General features: G+C 60.2%; 1 protein-coding gene across 1 annotated transcript in view; it reads left to right on the forward strand.

Annotated features, from left to right (window-relative positions):
* Positions 1 to 7,472, forward strand: part of FADS2 (fatty acid desaturase 2) — a 31,274-nt gene extending 23,802 nt beyond the window's left edge. Inside the window, exons 8-13 of the mRNA XM_032879200.1 lie at positions 4,154 to 4,251; positions 4,459 to 4,555; positions 4,822 to 4,901; positions 5,377 to 5,502; positions 5,859 to 5,950; positions 7,454 to 7,472. Of these exons, the coding sequence (XP_032735091.1) occupies positions 4,154 to 4,251; positions 4,459 to 4,555; positions 4,822 to 4,901; positions 5,377 to 5,502; positions 5,859 to 5,910 (453 nt within the window). The 3' untranslated portion in view covers positions 5,911 to 5,950; positions 7,454 to 7,472. The remainder of the gene's footprint in view (positions 1 to 4,153; positions 4,252 to 4,458; positions 4,556 to 4,821; positions 4,902 to 5,376; positions 5,503 to 5,858; positions 5,951 to 7,453) is intronic.
* Positions 7,473 to 9,075: the final 1,603 nt, after the last annotated feature.

A 9,075-nucleotide genomic window follows, 5' to 3' on the forward strand; every position in this document is an offset into this window, starting at 1 on the left:
GGTCACTCGAGGCCTTGGGATTAGGGCTTCAACATGTGCATTTTAGGAGACACAATCCAGCCTGTAACACCAGGCTTGGAGTCACCAGATTCTGTGTCCAGAGAGCGAATGCCAGGGGCACATCCCTGCCCTCGGCATTATGTGTGCACGGGCGGGATTCGGCCTAAAAGGTGGACGGAATGACCTGGATGGAGCAGTCAGCCATGGGCGGAGCCTGCTTGTGGGAGACTGGATTTTGTGGGGACAGGGACAGGGCCTCCCTGTCCTGGACACCCAGGGGAGGGGGCCCACCAGGTATTGCGGGTCTTTTTTTTTTTTTTTTAAATCCAGTTTCATCAATGAAAATATTGAGACTCTGAGAGCTTGGGACTTACCCAGGGTGACACCAGGGTCGGGCGCTAGAACCTAGAGAAAGAGTGTCCCCCACTTCAGCCACCAACCTCTCTCGAATAACACCAACCTCCCTCGTATTTCTGGAGCGTCTAGCAGGGCTTCCAAGTACTTTGCTTTGTCCTTTCTCGTTGGAACTGTGGGCAAAGGGGCCATACCTGGTGATTCTGCTGGTGTTCTGGAAGTCTCCACCAGCCCTGTATTGGTAGAACCTGTACCACCCACTTCTAGGACACGATATTTTTCCAGAAGTGAGCATTTCTTCTGTACTTCCTGTGTCCCAGCATGGCCACCCACGTTATGACATTTGACCCTGGCTTAAGAGCACAATGACACGGGCCGCAGGGACGGAGTTTCTGTGTCAGCTGTGCCATGGGAATTTGAAGCCAGATCTCTCACCTAAGGTAACTGCTGTTCCCATGGGGCTCCCCGGGCCCTGGAAGGAGCCACACAGCTGAAGAGGAGCTCGAGCCCGGCCGGGTGGGGTTTCGTGGTGCTGCTGGGCGGATTTCCATCAGCTTTTGTGGCAGGTGACTCCTGCCTGAATATATACTATTTTTTTTTTTTTTCTAAAGCTGTGCTTATTCCCCAAGGGACAAAGCACTCAATAAGGACAGCGCAGGGAAGGAGAGAAGACTGTGTGCCTGCCTGGGATCGGATGGCAGACCCAGGGAAATTTGATAGGGCCCCAACTCGGTGGTGGGGAGACAGGGCAGCCCTGCCTTTGCCCCTGCTAGGGAGCAGGTCTCCAGCTGTGTGGGAGGGACGAGCCTCCAGCCTTGGGCTCCTTCTCCAGAACAGCAGACTGCAGTCAGTGTGTGGGGCTGGGGATTCAGGGCAGATAAGGTCCGGTGCCACCACCCCAGGAGTCCGTGACTGCGTGGGGCACAGGTGGGTCCGGGGCTGGGCTTTTCGTTCGTTTTTGTTTGTTTGTTTGTTTTAAGATTTTATTTACTTATTTGACAGAGAGAGAGAGACAGCAAGACAGGGATCATAAGCAGGGAGAGTGGGAGAGGGAGAAGCAGGCTCCCTGCTGAGCAGGGAGCCCTATGTGGGGCTCGATCCCAAGACCCTGGGATCCTGACCTGAGCTGAAGGCTTAATGACTGAGCCACCCAGGCGCCCCCGGGCTTTTCTGATTTTCGGTAACAGAGAACTTAGGTGCCAAGTGCAGCCCTGGCTTGGGGCCATAGTCCTCAATGGGAGCAACTCTCCTGGGCCAGCCGGCAACACCTGTTTGATGGTCACAACACAGGGGAGATCGAGCACTCCTGGCAATCGGGCATCTGGGGGACACCTAGCCGGGGGTCCTGCTGAGTATGGTGTCAAGCATGGCACAGCCCCCAAAGGTGAGGGCTGTTCCAGGCCCAGATGCCAGGTATGGGGAGGACGGAGGGTTGATGCACTCTGAGAGCCTCAAGGACGGAGGTGTTTACCGTCCTGGCAGTGGTGGCCACATCCTAGAGATACTTCCCAGCCTTCCTCCCTGGAGGGTCTCTGCGTCTGACACCACGGACCTCTCTCTCCTGAAACCCTCCCTGTCAGCTTCCAGATCCCACCTCTGCTGGTTCTCCTCCACCTCTCTGTTCCCCCATATCTGCTTCACACCTAACCCTGCAGCCCGTGGTCCCGTGGTCATGGGTCGCTCTGCACGAGAAGAAATAAGCATCTTCCCCTGTGGTTATACAGTTCCTTCTGCCGCACTAGGTGCATACACAAATGAAACGAAGGGGAATGTGATGGACAGTAGGAGCAAACCTGCCACACTTGCTTCTCCCACCCCCTTAGAGAGCCCTCCCTGGATCCCAGGCCATGCCCCGGGGCCTACTGCCAACCCTCCAGACTCTCCCTTCCCCTGGACCACCTTCTCAGCTGATAGCACCCATGAGGGGACCAGCATGGATTCCTCACGACTAAGCTGTCCCCAAATGCAACTGCCCCGGCCTCCTAGATCGTTCTGGAATCTCTATCACCTCCTCGGGGCTGTGGGCCCTGCTCTCGGTCTCCATCATTTCGGGGCTGGGCTACCGAAATAACCGAATCCCTCCATCTCCAGTTGGCAGAGCTCTATTTTAAGATTTGAACGTGACTGCATTCTTCCGGCGTGTAAATCTCGCGGCGGTTTTCCGTTGGCCGAGAGGTAGAGGTCAGCATCCTGAGGCAGACACGGTCTGGCCAAATCCCGCACCCCCGGCGAGCACATGGGACACGGGATCTGCACGTATACCCAGTCCCTGCCCGTTTGCCTCCACTCATCGCACCGCAGTCTTGCCTATCTGGGCTTTTTTCCATACCGTCATTCTGCAAATGCATCGCACGGTTCTTGACCTCTGACGTAGCCCAGCCCATACCGTCATTCTGCAAATGCATCGCACGGTTCTTGACCTCTGACGTAGCCCAGCCCAGCTCAGGCACCACCTCCTAACAAGGGCCTTTCCTAAATCCGAACATCACATCAGGACCACTCACGTGCTCCCCTTGCTGCTGTCCCCTTCCGTATGATATCGAAGGGATCTCTGTATAAGCCTGTCCTTCCAGACACCAGGCTCCCGAAGGAGCTGCTTTGACTCCTAGCACCCAGCTCTGCCCGCGGATAGAGAGGAGGCATTCACGGGATTCGTGGAGCTTGACTGCACATAGACTTGAGGATGAGTTTGTCAAGCAGAAGGGGGGCGGGGGGAGACAGGAGGCCCAGGTGGAAGTGAAGCCGGGTGCACGTGGGTCCAGAGGCTGTCCACGTAGGGGTGCATGGGCTGGCATGTGGGGGTGGGATTTCATCCAGTATCCTCTAGTGGGGAAGGAGGTGGGTGGGGGCTTTGAGGATGGCAGTGTCACGGTCCACGTTAGGCACAGAGGCCCAGCTGAGTACTCACATGGGCAGCCCGACCCAGGGCCTGTGCTCGGATCACTACCCTGCTGGGACTCTAGGGAGGAAAAGTGATGGGGGAGAGGAAACCATGCAAAGGCCCTGAGGCAGAAATAAGCTGGGTCAGGGTGGCTCAAGAGAGGGCGGGTTCTGCTTGGGGCTAAGAAGGAGGCTCTGGTTGCCATGGTAGCCGAGAGCGAGCGGGAGACCCATGGGAGACTCTGGCTATGGCCCAGTGGAGGCACTCAGACTTGGGACGCAGAGAGGAGATAGGGACCCCCTCCTCAGAGCGCCTGTCTGTGGGGTTGCTGTGGAGGGGCGGGTGGCAGGGCTGCTGAGGGAAGCATTCACCCAGGTGAGGGAAGACCTGTAAGTTCAGGATCCCCATGGCCACCCCAGAGAGGGGCAGGAAGAGAGAGGGGACAGGAGGAGAACTGGGCATGGGAGGGGGACCAGCATGTCAGAGATGGCTGGGGGGCCCTTATGGAGAGGCTGGGCGGTGGCGCTGGCCTTTGCCCTGCTAAGGAGATTCCCAGGTGTTGATGGGTTAGAAGACAGCAAAGGGCAGTTTTGGTGGGGGCGGGGCGGTCTATGTACCTTCAGAATCCCTGGGACCATGAAAGGGCTGTTCCCTGCCCTGTTTCCCTGAAGCAAAGCCCCAGCGCCCTCCTGCTGCTCAGACACTCAGCATTTCCCCAGAAGCAAAGACGGTCGCCGACCCTGTGCAAGCAAGCATCACATGCTCCGTGGACCTGGTGCCCAGCTTCCTCGAGGCCCGCTGGGGGTTCTTGGACACGTTTGCCTTGAGGGGCATGTGAGGGGCTGTGTGCACATCGGTGGTCAGGACGCAGAGCCAGAGTGGGTAGCGGCCCCAGATCAAATCCCGTTCTCTCTGCAGGACTTGGCCTGGGCCATGAGCTACTACGCTCGGTTCTTTATCACCTACATCCCTTTCTACGGCATCCTGGGGGCTGTCATTTTCCTCAACTTCATCAGGTACCTGCTACTTGGCCTTGACAGGGCTTTGACAGGGGGGCCCCTGTGGGAGGGCTCCAAGCTCCCCGATTCCTGCCCTGGGCCTCCCGACCTGGCCTCTTGGTGCACCTGCCGGGCTGCTGGGGTTTGGGGAGAAGGTCTGTTCCCACCTGGCCGGACTCCGTGGCCACTCCCGTGGCTCCCTCTCTGAGCTGTGCTGTCTTCCAGGTTCCTGGAAAGCCACTGGTTTGTGTGGGTCACACAGATGAACCACATCGTCATGGAGATTGACCACGAGCCCTACCGTGACTGGTTCAGCAACCAGGTAAGGGCAGCCGGAGCTGGACACTGGGGCCCCGTGGAGCCTGTGGGTCTGTCTCCCTGCCTCCAGCCCTTGGCTGCTCAGTGGGCCCAGGGCCACGCTGGGCTTTCCTGCCTATAACCTTCCACGGGGAGGGACCAGCGGGGAATCTGGGTGGGCCAAGGTCTCCAGGCCACGCAGGATGACAGGGAGGGGTCGGGCCTCCCGGGAAAGAGATGGAGCCCTCATTCTCCCATCTGCTCCTGGGGTCTCACCCCTCCCCTCCGCAGCTGGCAGCCACCTGCAACGTGGAGCAGTCCTTTTTCAATGACTGGTTCAGCGGGCACCTCAACTTCCAGATCGAGCACCAGTGAGCACGGGCGGGCGGGCAGGCTGGGAAGGTGGGTGGCCCTGAAGAGGGAGGAGGTCACCAGCCCTGTCTGGGCGTGGGCAGCACATGGGGGCTACCTCCCCCCCCACCGTGGCCAGGCCTCCCAAGCGTCAGGCCTGGAGCCTGGTTCTGCAGCCCACCCACTGAGGTCAGGGGAGGGGCTCACCGGCCCGAGGGACAGCCACCCCTTCCATGCGGCCCCAGCTTTGTAACCATAGAGAGCTCACACCACTGGTCTCTTGAACCTTCGAGCCTAGCAGGGCAGGAGGACCGATCCCTTCATTGACAAGGAAACTGAGGCACGGCTCTTCCCCACCCCCTGTGCGCCAGCCTCGGGGGGGGGACACACACAAGGAGAGCCGCAGACGTGGTCTCCCCGACCCTGACGGCTGCTGTCTGTGCGGGCTGTGAGTGGGAGGCGGGGGCATCCTCACCCTGTCCCCGCTGTCCCCAGCCTCTTCCCCACCATGCCCCGGCACAACTTCCACAAGGTCGCACCGCTGGTGAAGTCTCTGTGCGCCAAGCATGGCATCAAGTACCAGGAGAAGCCGCTGCTGAGGGCCCTGCAGGACATCATCAGGTAAGGGGGGGGGGAGCGTCTGCGGCTGCTGGAGCCCCTGGAAGTCCCTGGGGCTCAGGGCAGAGACGGAGAGGTGTGCAGCTGGGACTGGCCACGGTGAGACTGATGGCCACCAGAGGGCGCAAGCCCCTGGGGCCCAAGTGTCCCCACCAGGGCCTCTCCCTTACTAGGAAGGACCCGGCTTCAGCTCTGGGCTGGATGGGACCCTCCCTTGGCCCTCCCTCAGGCTGTCCCCCAGGGAGCCCTGAGCAGACAACCCTGTAGTCCCTCTGAGAGCCAAGAAGCGCCGCCCACTCCCCAGTGTGTCCTCCCCAGCGCCCCCCTCCTGGGCCCTGATGGTCCCCTCCTCTTCCCAGGTCCCTGAAGAAGTCCGGGGAGCTGTGGCTGGACGCCTACCTCCACAAATGAAGCAGCAGCGCTGGGGCTGCCCACGGGGAAGGGGGAGCAGGTGGGAGCGCTGGCCACAGGGAGGGGGGCTTTTGTTCTGAGGGGTTCCACAAGGCTGGGGTACATGCTGGTTCGGGAATCCCGTTTTTGGTCTATCTCCTGTTTTGTTCCGCTTTCCCTGAGCTTCTGTCTCCGACACCCTCCCTCATGGGGCTGTCCTGTATCAGATGGCCCTTCACCTGCTCCCTCCCACCCCCAGGAGCCAAGAGAGGTGGTCTGTCCCGGCCCCCAACTTCTGTCCCCAAACTTCTGCCAGGCCAGAGGTCCACAGATACGGCCTGTAACACCCCTGTCTTGCTGCCTGGCCTCTAGGCCTTACACCTCCTTGTCTCCCTCAGATACTTCTGAGGTCCGTGGCGGGTGGGGGTCCTAGTTGGGCACCACGGCTCCCTGGCCTGTAGGCCTGGCCCCACTGTCAGCGTCCCCATCACTGGTGTTAGGGGGTGTGTGCGCCTGGTGCCCCCGGCTCCCTCGTGGCCCGCACTGGGACCCGGGCCTCCCTGCTGCCACCCCTTCTCTTCAGAAGCCCAGGGTCCTAACCCTGATCCCGGCTCCCTTTGCCTGCAGCACAGCCAGCTCAGACCTTGGGGCCCAGGCAAGTGTCCTCGTCCCGCAGGAACCCTTTGACCCGGGGCTTGTGCTGTTCCATCCCACCACCTGCCACGTCTCCCCAGCTCCACAGCCTGGGCCCCGGGGGCCAAGGGGGCCACCCTAAAGGTGGGCTTGGCCAGATCAGAGGATCAGCCGGCCTGTTGGCTCAGCCCTACCCCCTCAGCCCCCAACATCCCCTTCAGCTGTTTGTCCGGGCTGGGCGATTGGACCTTTCTCCGAGGTGCTCTGTTACCTGCCAGGCAGTGCCCACCAGTCTCTAGCTGCTTGGCCAAGTGGCCTTGAGCCCTTCAAGCTGCCGGAGGGTGCCTCACACAGCCCAGCTCCACGCGGGGGCTGCTAGTGGGGACGTGCTCACACTGTCCTCTGCTCTCGTCTGTCCTCTGGCTTTTTAACCTTTTGTTACAGAGACATTCTGACAGGGCTGGGGAGAGCTGCGACAACAGGGCTGGGCCTTGTCACAACCTTCTACCAGCTGCCTCTTTAGGTCCCTGTGGTGGGCTGAGCCCGGCTCACTCACGGAGGCCACAGGGACCCCAACTGTGGGGGCTGCTGGGTCCGCTGCTGTCGAGAAGGCAGTAGGGGCCCGGGGGGGGTGCAATCCCGGTGGACGTGACTCTAAGGATCTGGGGCTTTGGGAGGGAGACCTGATGAAGGTCAAGTGAAAACTGCAACCAGGAGTTTGGGGCCGGAAGCCAGGCAGCCGAGGGGATGGGGAGTGAGCGGGAGGGAGGGACTCAGGGCTGCTGCATTCGGAAATCTAACCCACTAACCAATATTTAGCTTCAGGGGAGGGGAGCAGAACAAGCTCAGAGGGGGGGCGCCTATGGGAGAGAGCTGTAGTCCCCCAGCTCCCCCGCCAGGGGGAGATGCATCTTGTGTGACGGACCTGCAGGTTGCCATGGCAACATGGGCACCCGAGGCCCTCCAGGGGAGAACACAGGCCCCAAGAGCTGTCCTTCCCGGACACAGAATGGATCCATAGGGAACCGATGTTAATTTTTACCATGTCGCTCCCCCACCCCTACATTTTTTGGAAATAAAAGTAATTTTATTCTCACTAACTGAACGTTAATGCTAGGCGGGCTGTCAGGATGGAGGAAGGGGCTTTGTAGCCAGGGGACCAGGGAGAAGACTCATGCTGGTAGAGACAGGCTTTTCGCTGTCCCTTCCCCAACCGCGGGGGCCCTACCCCCATCCCCTGCTGCCTCCCCTCAGGATAGAATTTTCTCCCCTTCCACTGAAGTGCGTACACACCAACCCAACTCCAGATGTGGCCACTGGAGCCAAAGGAGGTTTCCTGGAAGGTCTCTGGAGGGCAGCAAGGAGGAGCTGGCCCAGGCCACCTTCCTGACCTCCCCATTCCGCATCTCTGTCCCCAGTTCCTCCTGAGAGCAGCTGTCTGCTCACAACCTCACCAGCTGACTGGCCTGTTGCCAGACTCCAGTTCCCCCATTTTCTGGTCAGTGGACAGAGTGCTGGGGAGCAAAGAGAATCTCATAAGGGAGTTTGGAAAGCCCTGGAGACCTACGCTTCCCTCTTGTGGTCCCCACACCCTGGGGAGACACCCATGCCATCTCAGCCCAGCCCACCAGCTCACAGGCAGCGGCAGACAGAGTCCTGGGTCTGTCCTACCATCAAGCCTGGGAAGTCCGGAGGGCTGTGCCAGGAGCCTCCTGCTGTACCAGTAGCCTGAATCCTGCTCTGCTCCTCTGCCTCTGGGTTGGCTCAGCCGGCAGGTCAAGCTAGGTGTGTCCGGGAAGGGTTCAGCATAGCCAGCGCCCGGCCTTGCCTCTCCTCCCAGCGGGGCTGCAGAGGGTCCCAGAGTAGACCCTTGTGGCCTTCATGTTTTCCCTGTGACCCCAGTATTGTGCACAGGGACAGCCAGCTGTCCTGGGTAGGGTGGAGGTAGTTCCCCAGTGGGTCCAGGGACTCGGCAGTGGGATCCAGGGTTGCAGAAAGAGCCCTGAGCCAGGAGACAGAGACCCACTGAGTGGCCTTGGGTGAGTCCTCTGGCCTGGCTCTCTGGGCGGGTCCCGCCATTGATTCACCAAAGGCACCAGGCTAGAGTGAGGCTGTCCCTCTCCCCGCCTGTGAGCCCTCGGCCTGGCCCTTCCAGTAGAGAGGACTTTGAGGCTGAGAGACCATGAGGTACATACCTTCCATCCTTCTTACCTGTGCCTGTGTTCTGCCTCCTGCCTGGGCTGGGCATGGTACCCTGTCCCCCAGGATGGGACAGTACAGGCTCCCAGGGATGGGGAGGGTGGCAGGGAGGACTGATGGTCTAGGTGGACACTGTGGCTCTGAAGGCACCAGCTAAATATGGGCTCAGGTCAGGGGGCACTGGGATCTTTGCTATGGCTTTTTCCCACCACGCCGTCTTTGCGCTCAAATATTATTATGCCGGTGGCAAGAAGCTGGGAACACCTGTACCTGCTCTCTGCTGAATCCCTTCTGTCCACATACTCCATGGAGGATCTTGCCCAACACGGAATCATGGGTTTCCCCACCCCTGCA

The sequence above is a fragment of the Lontra canadensis genome, unplaced genomic scaffold (assembly GCF_010015895.1).
Source record: "Lontra canadensis isolate GAN:19392208 unplaced genomic scaffold, GSC_riverotter_1.0 scaffold66, whole genome shotgun sequence".
NCBI classification, from domain to species: Eukaryota; Metazoa; Chordata; class Mammalia; order Carnivora; family Mustelidae; genus Lontra; species Lontra canadensis.